This window comes from Cajanus cajan, chromosome 5, assembly GCF_000230855.2.
Source record: "Cajanus cajan strain Asha chromosome 5, NIPB_CcT2T_4, whole genome shotgun sequence".
Lineage (NCBI taxonomy): Eukaryota > Viridiplantae > Streptophyta > Magnoliopsida > Fabales > Fabaceae > Cajanus > Cajanus cajan.
This window is the reverse complement of record NC_138521.1, coordinates 2,310,398-2,325,276: the sequence shown is the minus strand read 5'-3', so window position 1 is coordinate 2,325,276 and position 14,879 is coordinate 2,310,398. Positions and strand designations below refer to the sequence as shown.

The window sequence follows — 14,879 nt, the reverse complement described above, 5'->3', positions numbered from 1 at the left end:
GTTTCCCCAATGAGGTTTTCATTTTCAGGGTTTAAACAATCTTCAAATAAATAGTCTATAAATTTGAATATTTTTTTAATTTATGTATAGAGCGGAAGTTTTAATTTTGTTTCGGTAAAGAAATTAGTCTTTCATTTTTTAAAATATATAATTATCATTTTTAATTTTTACTATTATATAACTCTTCTTAATTATGTATTTATCTAAAGATTAAATGATTATTTCACATAACACTCATAATTTTGAAACCATGTACACTTCGATAATGATGGTTTTAAAATTTAAAAAAATAATAAGAAATAAAATATTTTATGTGAATAAAAATTAAATTTTATTCATTTTTCATATAAAAAAAATTATTCTAAATTTTAAAACGATAAGGAACAAGATAAAAAATGAAGAACTAAAACAAACTAAATTTACGATACTATTACTTATATATTAAAATATTCAAATATAAATCAAAATATTATTTTAATCCTTATGATTTTATTTACTTTATCTTTTATTTTTTATAGTTTAAAATAAATTTTTTAAGTATAGATATTTTTCTTTTTTAAATTTTTTTAATTCATATAACTTTAAATATATTTTTAAATTTTATATTTGTAATTTTTTAATCATTTTAGTCTCTATCATTTTTTTTAATGTTATCTCTTTTGTGTCATATTAACGTGACTAAGGTATTAATTCAATTTTATGTGTCTAAAATCGAATCTATTTTATTATAATTATTCTACATTAGATCTCTTAAAACTTCGTGTTTCTTCCATACACACACTTATAATATCTATTGTTGAGACATTTTTTATACTCTCACAAAATTAAAAACATCTACCATATCAATACAAAACTAACAACACTATATAAAAGAAAATGAACAAACAATAGAAAATAAAGCAAATCAAATTATACATACTCAAAAAAAAATATTTAACATAAAATATATAGTTCAAATAAACTCTTACAATAAAAATTTAAAGAGTGTATTCAATTTTTTTTTTTAAATTGCTATAAAATTTTTTGATAAATTGTTTTATAAGATGAATTAAAATTTTTTGAATCTATTTAACCAATTAAAAAATTATAAAATTAAAGAAATTTAAATTAACATAATTCAAATTTCAAACATTTTAAATTTTAAACTTCATTTTCTAAACACAACTTAAGAGGGCTTTTTTTTTGTTATTTAAAACATTAATATGTAAAATGTACATTCAAAAGAGACATAATACAAAACATTATGAATGTCTGAATAATAGAGTTAATGTTTTACTCTTTAAATAATATGCAATGTCAATTTAAAAATAATTAAATTATATATATATATAGTGAAAATATCATTTTCAACAATTTCATAAAATTTCACAAGAATCTTAATTTCGATAACATGTGATTTGATAGTTAAACAAGAATTGAGTGTGTATGCTAAAATAAGAGAAAAAAATTAGATTTTACCTTACTTCAAGGTACATGATAATTATATATTTATAGCAAAATTAAAATTATATTTCTCATTATTCTTATATACAGTAGCGGAACTTGAAAAAATATTACTCTTAAAACTCTTCCCTTCTCATTCTTGAACTGTGGTTTTGGTGGTTGAAGACGCTGATTGAAGGCTGGCATTCTTGTTAACCCGTGCGGAGCTCCTTTCATCTTTTTCCCCCTTTCAAGCATTTTCTTCCTTCTTCTCTTCTCCTTTTCCCGGAAGCTGCGATCTTCAATTAGAGGTAAGGGAAGCTAGATTTTTTTTTGAGTTTTTGGTTTAAAGAGAGTTCTAAGAACTCCTTAGCTGTTTGATGTTTGTGATTTTGATTGAGAATGATGAAGTTAAGACTTTCGGGGTTTCGGAGTAATAGTGAAAATTTGGAGTTTTGATGTTTTCATAGTTGCATGTTGAAAAAGAGTTGATTTTTGGGTTGTTGGATGAAAATGGGGTGTTTTGGGTGGATTGCATGTGCTTGGATTTCTTGTTTTTGCAGGATTGTTGTTTAAAAATGGTGGAGGGTTTGTGTTTGCTGTTACAAAGAGTCCCCTGGAACCAAACGGCTAAGCCATTTTAAGGCGCTGAGCGCTTTGGGGGCAGAGAGCCCCCAGTAACCAAACGGCTGAGCCGTTTTAAGGCGCTGAGCGCTTTGGGGGCAGAGAGCTAGAGGAGAACCTCTGGAGGTAAAGCGCTGAGCGCTTTGAAGGCGCTGAGCGCCTTTGTGCTTTCAGAATTGGACTTTGTAGTCTTCATGAAAGTTGTAGCTTTGGATCTTAGCTTTCCAATGGCGCTGGAATCACCCAAAAAGGAGTTCTAGAACTCCAAATATGGCTGTTTTAGTGAAGAGGGGTCAAGCTGTCAGCATTGGTTAAGTTGTTTTAGGTGCTTAGGTTGATTGGTGTTGTTTGGGTGGGTAATTTTGCATGATTGATGAGTTGTAAACAAGAAGGGTGAGCCGTATTATATGTTGTATGTTATAAAGTTATTGATCATGCTATTAATAATGCGAGAGTTGAATTAAAATAGGCGAATATGATGTGATGATTAGTTGATAATACTATTGTTGATGTGAGTTGTATCAGTTGTATATTGTTGTAAGTTATTATGTTGAGTTGTATCACTTGTGCATTGTTGTAAGATGATATGTTGAGCTGTATAGTTGTGTTGTACTGTGTGTTGATATTGGATGTTGTAGGCCGAAAGACTGAGGTGTTGTAGGCTGAAAGGCTGAGGTGTTGTAGGCCGAAAGGCTGAGGTGTTGTAGGCCGAAAGGCTGAGGTGTTGTAGGAGATCTCCGAGGTGATATGCGTGACGACGCATTTTGTGTGTATTGATAAACTGTGTGGTAATAGCTGACAGGATGTTTATGGATGAATTGTTGATAGTTGTAATTGCTACTATTACTATAAAAAACAAATTTCCCTATATCTTGTTCTTTTTATACTAGCTTACCCTTGTTGTTTCCATGTGTTTGGACTGCGATGATCATACTGGTATGGGAGCAGAGCAGGGCTAGATTGTAATAGGAGCAAGCTTATAGCTGGCAGAGGACGGGGAGTCTTAACTAGCTGCTGTTTTGGATGTTAAGCCACTATCTGGCTATTTCGGATTGTATTTTATATTGTACGCCCTAATTCTAGTCGGATTGGAACATTTGTATATATTTATATTCTAGATCCTATATTTATATACTTGTTCTATTTTGTCTAGTGTTTCTGGTGTGCTACGGTTATGAGTGTGGTGACCTGTCGGGTCGTTACACTATTTTTATATATATATAAAATTATAAATTAATTTTTTTATTAATTAAAAAAATAATAGAATTTTTCTTTTTTTAATTTAATTTTTTTAGGTTTATTATAATTAATAATATAATAATATATAAATATAATATTAATATATATATATATATATATATATATATATATGAATATATATATATATATAATTAGAAATGTTTGGGGGAGCGGTGGCTCCCTGTCACTACCAAAATCCGTCACTGCTTATATATGAATAATTTTAGGATTGCATATTGAATATATTGGTGATACACATATTTTGATGACAATGAGGAACAAGATGTAAATAACAATGGTAATTATCATATAAATATATGACAACATATATTAACAACTTGTAATTGTGATTTGGAATTCATATATATTTTTAGTGAATGGGAAGGTTCAACTCGTGATTCTAAGTTACTAAGGATACATTTGATTTACTTTTCATTTGCTAAAAGTAAAGAGATAAAGCGGTACAAAATTATTTGATACATGTTTGATTTTAGAATCTGATACACGATAGAACAAAATAAAAATTGAGAGACAGAATAAAATTATAAAAAATTGTAACTCACTCATTCACCATACAACTTTTTGTTTGGTACATAATCCATTCAAATTGTCAAAATTGTCCTTGTGCCTCTGTCTCTCACGCACAACTTCCACTTCTCCTAGGTTGCTTCTTTTCGATTTTTTTTCATTAGTTTTTCTCCCTACATAGTATTTCCTTACTCTCCGCTTTATTTCAAGCTTTTGTTGTGCTTTTTGCGATTCAAAGACACTTTCACATGAAGTCACAAACATGTAATTACAGGTAAACACTTAAATAATTTGGAGTATTGTTTTTCCACGCACCATGTTAGAAACTTACAAGCAAGCACTTAAATAATTAATATATAATATACTATTAGAAACTAATGTCATCTATTTGTGATTGCAGTATAATATATGACCAACTGGGACCATCCAGATTTGGAATTAAATGTATAAAATCATAATTTGGAGTATTTAGCTTATTGAACAATTTGGTACACATACACGTGGATTTCATTTGTTATTACAATATTACATTACTTTATATTTCACATTTATTTGTATAAATCTTTCCCCTTCATCAATGCTTCTTTCAACGTTATAAAGAAATTTGAATGTTCCACAACAAATTAAAAAAATCTTATCCAAAAAAATCCAGAAAATCCATGTAATTCTCATATTTTTGTCATAAAATGATTATGGATTTAAATTCCTGTAAAAAAATGAATTTGAAGAAATTCGATTAGTGTATATTAGTGAAAATAAAATGAAAGAAAAACAAAGATTTTCTTTAAAATGCAAAGAAAAGTATTGAAGACTTGTTGGGAGAGTGTTTAAAACATATAAAGCAATATAGTAAAACTGGTAGTTTAAGAAATTTCACTTGTTTTGTCATGTACTTAAGCTTATCAAACAGAGTACAACATTAAAATGTGTCTATCGGATACCAAACAACATAAAAGACAAAAAGTTGTATTGTGACTCAACTATTTGTCCTGTACTATATCCTGCACTATATGTGTATCAAATGCATCCTAACTGATGCTTTGACAACAAAGAATGAAATTGAAATACCCAAGATAAATCTACTTTTAAATGATAAATATGATTTTTCTTTTTGTTTTCTTTTTTACTAATTTTAAGTGTTGTATATGTAATTAGATAAATATTTTTTAGCACATTGTGAAATTGGGAATAACTTTTAACTTGATTTCAATGCATTGTGAAATTGGCAACAACTTTTAACTTGATTTCGATGCATGCAATATTATTTACAAATTTTGCAGATCATGATAAGGTGATGACCCTCAAAATGAAAACAAATTATTTGACATTCGTCATGCATTCTTAAAAAATTTGATTAAAAAGATATTTGATATTTTTAAATCACACTTCATAATTTTTAAGTTAGTGTCTCTATTTATATTTAAAACACAAGTTAAACTTGTGTTAACATGTATAATAATACATAATTGTTTTCACAAATAATGTTGTCAAATAAAATTTCCATTAAATTAGCAGACAAATATTTATCTTCGGTGTTACATGTTAATAAAAATCATAATCTTGAACAAATTGTTCAAACTCAAATGCATGGAAGAGAAGTTATTAATACATGGAGAGCTAGTATAATAATAGATATGCATAGAAATAATATTTAAGAGAACATGAAACTAAACTGAATTCTCTATTAAGAGATCGAAAATATTATATAAATTTTATTTTTCTTTATTCAAATATTGACATTTATGTTTTTTTTTATTAATTCTTATAGCATTAAATATTTTGTTAAAAATTCATGTCATCTTTTAAAATCTTGTAAACCAATAAAATTTTATAAATTCTTTTGATATAATTAATTGAAATTTAAACTAAAAAACCTTAAAAGTCATCACGTTAAAATTGTCTTTTGACATTTAATTCAATATTATCCCTTATTTCAATACTAAAAGCAACTATGAAATTGTCTTCTCAATAGTCAAAACACACCCAACCAGCCTTGCTATTATCTATAAGAAGACTAGCACCACTCCCATATTCAGAGGACCCCAAGCTTGCACATGATATTAGAATATCTTTTGGGCTGTTTATTATGGCCTCAAGCTTGCACATGATATTAGAATATCTGGAGACTTATTTGTTGAGTCAGATTCTGCTATAACTGTTAACTTCTTGAATGATGGGTGCAACAGGTATCATCCTTGTTATTCTTTGTATAACAAAGTAGTTAGTATGGCTCATACTGTATCTCTTGTTAATTGTAGGCATGTGTTCAGAGAGGCCAATCAAGTGGCTGATGTTTTAGCCAAGAGAGGGTTGACAGTGTTAGAGGGTATCCAAATTTTCCATACCCCTCCTGCCTGGTTACATTTAGCTCTATTAGCGGATGCTTCCGCAGTACCATTTTTTCGTGGCTTTTAGTTTGGGCGGTTAGCCCCTTTCAATACCAAAAAAAAAAAAAATATTCAGAGGACCCCAGCTGATATGGTCCAAACGTTTATATTCCTTAGTCAAAAATTGATGCAGGTTTATAAATATAAGTAGCCAAAAGGAAGTCTTTATAACCTTTGAACTATTACATACATTAACAATTTAATTTCAAAATGACTCCCAAACATTAAAATTGGAATAAATAGGGGTATATCTAATTTTATATATGCTCCAATTTCATATTAAATTATAAAAACTAAATGGTCACTTTGATCTTATAAAGCGATGAAATAATCAAAATGTCTTTCAAGCTCTCAGAGAATGCTAGACTGCTAGATTTTCTATTTGAGTATTGAAAATAAACACCTTGTTGTTTAGATTTAATAAATGCAATCAAAGAACCAACAGTGCCCATGTTAAGCTGCATTATACATATAAAAACATAAAAATAAATGTGTTAAATCTTATAAAAATCAAATTTAATTTATTTATCATATAGAGATGTTTTTGATGTGTGATATAAATTTTTACAATTTTGATTTTTTTTTATCAACATATACAATAAATAGAAAGTACAAAATTTTGACAAATATAAGATAAATGAATAATTCTTCGAAATTTATATTTTATACATATGATAATTTAAATATATATATATATATATTTATTAGAATTAATTTTTATTTTTTAAAATATATTATTTTTTAGATAAAAAAAATATGTATGTGTAAATGGTTTGTCTTTGATCTTTGAACCACATTGTGTGTTGGTTGGAGTTCTAGAACGGCCCGTTCTGAACCCGGAACGGCCCGTTCCGATTTCAAAACGGCCAGTTCTGATGCACTCGTTGGTGTTAAATAATGCATCTGAAACGCCCGTTCCGGATGCAAAATTTACGCACCACGAGTGCAACCAGAATGGTCCGTTCCGGTTTCAGAACAGGCCGTTCTGGTTTTAGATGCATGAAAAAATTAAGCATCCACGTCCGCATCCAAGTGGCGTCCACGTCACCAGGAGTTAACTCGTTTAAATCATTTAGATAGAAGTCCCAAATTGCAATAATTTAAATTATTGGAGACCAAATTGAAACAAAAAATTAAAATGAAACTAAATTGAAACAAAAAATATTATAAGAGACCAAATTAGATTTTTAACCTAAATTTAAATGTTCTTTTAATTTATGTATAAAGCGGAAGTTTTAATTTTGGTTCAGTAAAGAAATTAGTCTTTCATTTTTTCAAAACATATAATTATCATTTTTAATTTTTACTATTTTATAACTCCTCTTAAGTATGTATTTATCTAAAGATTAAATGATTATTTCACATAACACTCATAATTTTGAAACCATGTACACTTCGATAATGATGATTTTAAATTTTAAAAAAATAATAAGAAATAAAATATTTTACATGAGTAAAAATTAAAATTTATTCATTTTCCAAATTTTAAAACGATAAGAAATAAGATAAAAAAATGAAGAACTAAAAATTAAACTAAATTTACGATACTATTACTTATATATAAAAATATTACAATATAAATCAAAATATTATTTTAATTCTTATGATTTTATTTACTTTATTTTTAAATTTTTATAGTTTAAAATAAACTTTTTAAGTTTAGATATTTATCTTTCTTAATTTTTTTAATTCATGTAACTTAAAATATATTTTTTAATATTATATTTGTAATTTTTAATTATTTTAGTCTTTATCATTATGTTTTTAATGTTATCTTTTTTGTATCGTATTGATGTGATTATGATATTAGTTCAATTTTGTGTGTATGTTATAAATATTTTAAATTAAATCTCTTAAAATTTCGTGTTTCTTTCATAGATGTATTTGTAATATTTATTGTTGAGATATTTGTTTATATTCTCACAGAATTAAAAACTTCTACCATATCAACAACAAAGTAACAACACTATAAAAGAAAATGAATAAATGATAGAAAATAAAGTAAATCAAACTATACATACTAAAAAAAATTAACATAAAATATATAGTTCAAAGAAACTCTTATAATATAAATTTAAAAGAGTGTATTCAATTAGATTTTTTTTAAAAGAATTGCTATAAAAGATTTTGATAAATTGTTTTATAAGATAAATTTTATGAAATATTTTAATAAAATTTATAAATTATACATTCATCTAATAATTTCACATAAATTATGATTTTTTTTTTCTCTCTCTCGTTCTCATCACTCTTCTTTCTTGCTTTTTTCCTTTTTCTTTTCTTTCTCTTTCATCTCCTATATTACATTTCTTCTCTTATTTATTTTTTTCATTTTTCTTTCTTCTCTCTATTCTTTCTTCTATGTTTCTTTTTTTCTTTTCTTTTATCAATATTAACATAAAATTTATTAATATATGTATTTTAAACTATTAAATATTATCCATCGTTACTTTTTAAATTATTAAATATTTAAATTTGACTAAAATTTATTTTCAGCAAAAGTTTCAACTTATTATATAATGAAAATCAAATTGTCTAGTATAAATTAAGTATTTGAAATTTAAAAATTTTGAATCTATTTAACCAATTATAAAATTATAAAATTAACATAATTCAAATTTCAAACATTTTAAATTTTAAACTTTATTTTCTAAACACAACTTAAGAGGGCTTTTTTTTGTTATTTAAAACATTAATATGTAAAATGTACATTCAAAAGAGACATAATACAAAACATTATGAATGTTTGAATAATAGAGTTAATGTTTTACTCTTTAAATAATATGCAATGTCAGTTTAAAAATAATTATATATATATATATATATATATATATTATGAAAATACCATTGTCAATAATTTCATAAAATTTTACAAGATTTTAAAGATCTTAATTTCGATAACATGTGATTTGATAGTTAAACAAGGATTGAGTGTGTATGCTAAAATAAGAGAAAAAAATTAGATTTTACTTTTACTTCAAGGTACATGATAATTATATATTTATAGTAAATTTGAAATTATATTTGTCATTATTCTTATATATGAATAATTTTAGGATTGCATTGAATATATTGGTGATACACATATTTTGATGACAATGAGGGACAAGATGTAAATAATAATGGTAATTATCATAGAAATATATCATAACATATATTAACAACTTGTAATTGTGATTTAGAATTCATATGCATTTTTAGTGAATGGGAAGGTTCAACTCGTGATTCTAACTTACTAAGGATACATTTGATTTGCTAAAAATAAAGAGATAAAGCGGTACAAAATTATTTGATACATGTTTGATTTTAGAATCTGATACAGGATAGAACAAAATAAAAATTGAGAGACAGAATAAAAGTATAAAAAATTGTAACTCACTCATTCACGATACAACTTTTTGTTTGGTACATAATCCATTCAAAATGTCAAAATTGTCCTTGTGGCTCTCTCACTAACGCACAACTTCCACTTCTCCTAGGTTGCTTCTTTTCGGATTTTTTTTCACTAGTTTTCTTCCCTACATAGTATTTCCTTACTCTCCTTTATTTCAAGCTTTTGTTGTGCTTTTTGCGATTCAAAGACACTTTCACATGAAGTCACAAACATGTAATTACAGGTAAACACTTAAATAATTTGGAGTATTGTTTTTCCACGCACCATGTTAGAAACTTACAAGCAAGCACTTAAATAATTAATATATAATATACTAATAGAAACTAATGTCATCTATTTAGCTTATTGAACAATTTGGTACACATACATGTGGATTTCATTTGTTATTTCAATATTACATTATTTTATATTTCACATTTATTTGTATAAATCTTTCCCCTTCATCAATGCTTCTTTCAACCTTATAAAGAAAAGAAATTTGAATGTTCCACAACAAATTAAAAGAAATCCGTAAAATCCACGTAATTCTCATATTTTCGTCACAAAATGATTATGGATTTAAATTCCTGTAAAAAAATGAATTTGAAGAAATTCGATTAGTGTAAATTGGTGAAAGTAAAATGAAAGAAAAACAAAGATTTTCTTTAAAATGCAAAGAAAAGTATTGAAGACTTGTTGGGAGAGTGTTTAAAACATATAAAGCAATATAGTAAAACGGATAGTTTAAGAAATTTCACTTGTTTTATCATGTACTTAAATCTATCAAACAGAGTACAACATAAAAATGTGTCTATCGGATACCAAACAACATACAAGACAAAAAAATTGTCTTGTGACTCAACTATTTGTCCTGTACTATTCTATCCATCCAGCACTATATGTGTATCAAATGCATCCTAAGTGATGCTTTGACAACAAAGAATGAAATTGAAATACCCCAAGGTAAATCTACTTTTAAATGATAAATATGATTTTTCCTTCTTCTTTTTTTCTTTTTGTACTAATTTAAGTGTTGTATATATAATTAGATAAATATTTCTTAGCACATTGTGAAATTGGAAATAACTTTTAACTTGATTTCAATGCATTGTGAAATTGGCAACAACTTTTAACTTGATTTGGATGCATGCAATATTATTTACAAATTTTGTAGGTCATGTTAAGGTGGTGACCCTCAAAATGAAAAAAAATTATTTGACATTCGTAAAGATATTTGATATTTTTAAATCACACTTCATAATTTTTAAGTTAGTGTCTCTATTTATATTTAAAACACAAGTTGAACTTTGTGTTAACATGTATAATAATACATAATTGTTTTCACAAATAATGTTGTTCTAATAAAATTTTCATTAAATTAGAAAAAAGTATTTATTTTCAGTGTTACATGTTAATAAAAACCATAATCTTGAACAAATTGTTCAAACTCAAATGCATGAAGGAGAAGTTATTAATGGATGGAGAGCTATGATATTTAAGAGAACATGAAACTAAACTCATTTCTCTATTAAGAGATCGAAAATATTATATAAATTTTACTTTTCTTTATTCAAATATTGACATTTATATTATTTTTTTATTAATTCTTATAACATTAAATATTTTGTTCAAAATTCATGTCATCTTTTAAAATCTTGTAAACCAATAAAATTTTATAAATTCTTTTGATATAATTAATTGAAATTTAAACTAAAAAATCTTAAAAGTCATCACGTTAAAGTTGTCTTTTGACATTTAATTCAATATATCTCTTATTTCAATACTAAAAGCAACTATGAAATTGTCTTCTCAATAGTCAAAACACACCCAACCAGCCTTGCTATTATCTATAAGAAGACTAGCACCACTCCCATATTCAGAGGACTCCAGCTGATATGGTCCAAACGTTTATATTCCTTAGTCAAAAATTGATGCAGGTTTATAAATATAAGTAGCCAAAAGGAAGTCTTTATAACCTTTGAACTATTACATACATTAACAATTTAATTTCAAAATGACTCCCAAACATTAAAATTGGAATAAATAGGGGTATATCTAATTTTATATATGCTCCAATTCCATATTAAATTATAAAAACTAAATGGTCAATTTGATCTTATAATGCGATGAAATAATCAAAATGTCTTTCAAGCTCTCAGAGAATGCTAGACTGCTAGATTTGCTATTTGAGTATTGAAAATAAACACCTTGTTGTTTAGATTTAATAAATGCAATCAAAGAACCAACAGTGCCCATGTTAAGCTGCATTATACATTTTCTAAGGAATTCTCCCAATCTTCTATACAAAACGTCATCAATGAACTCAACAAAGAAAATTAGGAGCCTACACATGTCTATAATTCATTTTGTTTATACATGTCTCTTTTTGAAAAAAAAAAATCCATCTTTTTGTTTGGATTTAATTAATGCAATGAAATAACTAAAAGTGGGCAATAAGTTGCATTATGCACTTCCTAAAGAATTTTGTATAACCCCTATTCAGAACAGCAACAATGAATGAGTTTGACGATGTCTACAAGTCATTCTCACTCATGAACAAACATAAAATCCATGTTGCATGTTCTCCACTAGCAAGCCTATGATTAAGAAATCTTAATTCTTGCGTTTGTAATTGCCTTGAACGGTAAGTAAAGTGTTACTTACCTGTCAAATTCAAGCATCCCAGCTAGTTATGCCATGGATGCATGCATGCCATTGCCAGTCTCATTTTACCTTTGATTTGAAACGTTTTACCTTCACAACGTGCTTTCGAGTGAAGCTACGAATTATCTTTCTAACATCCTTTCTAATAGAGAAGAATGCTGAGATTAGCGCTACATACATGGCGGGATAGATATGGATACCTTTTGCATAAGTGAAAGCAGATTTTCCCATAATGGACTCTCTAATTAGACCCCACATAAGAAGAATGATTCCAAAAAAGCTCATTCTCCCTGGTCTTATCACACCTGTGATTGCTCCTCCCACAGACAAGTAGCTTCCTGCCAGAACCTGCAGGAGAAATCCAACTTGAAAATTAGTGTCAAAGCTTAACCTTCAAGGAGTTCACTAGTATTTAAAAAAAATATATTAGTGACACACTCTCTAACAAATTATTATTAGTTGAATTTTGTTAAAAATCACAAAATTGTGAGTCTTATTCTTTATTTAATAAATTTCACTCATAATTTTTAACCAGCACGCTAAAAGTAGTGTGATAGAGTGTCTTGCTAGTACTATTCAAAACATTATAGAGGCATTATTTTTCAGTTAAGTATCAACACAACACCTCTAGGCGTTGGAGATCTGTTGAAGCAGAGACCGCCCTTTTATTGAACTGGTACAACTTTAGCAGATTTCCATAGCTTGGGAGAGTTTTCTGCTTGCAAATTGCTTTCGCTAGAGCTCCAGGGTAGAGAAGAGTCTTCACTATAAAAAGAGGGAAGACCTCACTTGCAATTAACTGAGAAGATGTCACTTCTAATGGTGTTTTACACATTCCAATTCTACATGGAATACTGAAGATAAATGGAATAGGATTATTCAGAGTTATCACTGAAACAGAACATAAAAGTACTATTCCATAATTTCATTCAGAATTTTATGCGTTAATCAATGCAAGAATAAGAAAAGAGAGAAGAAAAAAAAAACCTAATAATAAGACTCTGTCACTGGTGGGAGTGCAATCATGACACAAATTAATGCTATACTTCTACAACAATTGTCTGATATGTTGGAGATTCATTTTACACTTATATTTGCTAGTTCATTTGTCTGACATTATGTAGGTGCATATTGCTGAAATGAAAGTATCACAAAAGTGGGTTCCTAATATTAATTGAAGATGATGCATCTAATTTCAACAAGGTTACGATCATGTTTTTATTTTTTTTTGATAAGCAAGGTTACGATCATGTTGTTGATCGATGATTAGAAAATCCTAAAAAGAAAATGACAATAAGCATTATTGGATTACAAACAAAATTGACCAATAAGGCACATTGGATCTACAATCCACGATAAAAACAAATATTAAAAAGACAACAGTAAAGACTGGATTATATAATAACATTGGGGGATTTAATAGTGCTTCAGAGAAAAGATTCCTAGCTTAATTTTTTTTTTTTTTTCTAATCTCTTGGTTTTTTTAAGCTCTATTCTCAGGACGATATTGAATGAGTCGATTAACGAAATAGGAGGAGGAATAAGAGAAATGATACCTGAAAATGGGAACTTGAAAAATGATGATAAAGAAATATATTGAAAAAGCGATGGAGCAAACGAGGGTAGTCCATTTCTTAGAAGAAGCCATGGCAGCAAATCTCTTTTCTAAAAGGTCCCAAAAAATGGAATAGATGTGGCAATCGGGGTCAGGGGTAACACTTTGACGAGTTCAATTTTACCCTAAAATTAAAAATCCCTTTCAAGTTTCTTTCTCTCTTATTTTTATAGCAAATCTCTCTCAAAAGAAAGCAACCAGTAGCATCTCATTGCAACCATTTTTTAATCTTTTCTATCTTTAAGAAGAAGAAAAATGTTTTCGTTTTGGGTTTTCCGCAACTGGTGTTTGGTAAATAAATGTTTCACTTTCATATGCATTGGACCACATCCACGTCAGCCTCTTGTCTTTTATTCTTTTTAAATACTGCCAAATTTTACACATATATAATCAATGTCAAGGAATCATTCCAATTCCGATAAAGCACGTGACTCAAGGAGGTACCATCATATGTCAAAGCTAGTCCAACAAAGATATAGTAAGTATATTGGAAGAAAATAATTACTTTTATTTACACAATTTTTTATATTAAAGATAAATATATTACTGTTAACAATGATAGATAATTATATTCTTAACGTAAATAGTTTAACTATATATAAATTCTTAAGTATAACTAAATTATATCATATTTTTAGCAAATTTAAACATTAGCTTAACATTTGCATAAATAACATTCTTTTATTTTTGTTTTATAGATCAACATTTTAAAAAATCATTTCAAATTAAGGAGTGCAAGAACATTAAAATATCACAAACCTACATATTTCACTAATAATAAAGACACAAAAATTTGGTGGAAGTCACCAATCAATTATGAGAGATTTATCAAATAATATGTGCATAGTATTATTCTTCCTATAGTCGACTATTCACATTAACTAAGAATGTGACAACATTCAAACTCTTCACACCTTCATTCTCAATCCCAGGGGGCTATATACCATATAAGTGCCAAAAATATGATATACAAAGAAATCGTTGAAGTACCCTTCACTATAATTGTACTCATGCACTCGAAGTTAGG

General features: G+C 27.3%; 1 protein-coding gene across 2 annotated transcripts; it reads right to left on the bottom strand.

Annotated features, from left to right (window-relative positions):
- Positions 1-8,722: 8,722 nt before the first annotated feature.
- On the bottom strand, positions 8,723-14,138 carry LOC109809455 (uncharacterized). Of its 2 annotated transcripts, XR_014433817.1 has the most exons (4): positions 13,794-14,138; positions 12,863-13,091; positions 12,238-12,585; positions 8,723-10,160 (listed from the first exon to the last, which is right to left on the bottom strand). XR_014433817.1 is itself a non-coding variant. In XM_020372778.3 (3 exons), exons 1-3 carry the CDS (start codon positions 13,883-13,885, stop codon positions 12,298-12,300), a joined length of 609 nt encoding a protein of 202 aa, XP_020228367.1. In that variant the 5' UTR covers positions 13,886-14,138; the 3' UTR covers positions 11,803-12,297. The 2 variants fall into 2 exon arrangements, 1 of the variants encoding a protein (XP_020228367.1); XM_020372778.3 differs by lacking the exon at positions 8,723-10,160 and having other exon boundaries at positions 11,803-12,585.
- Positions 14,139-14,879: the final 741 nt, after the last annotated feature.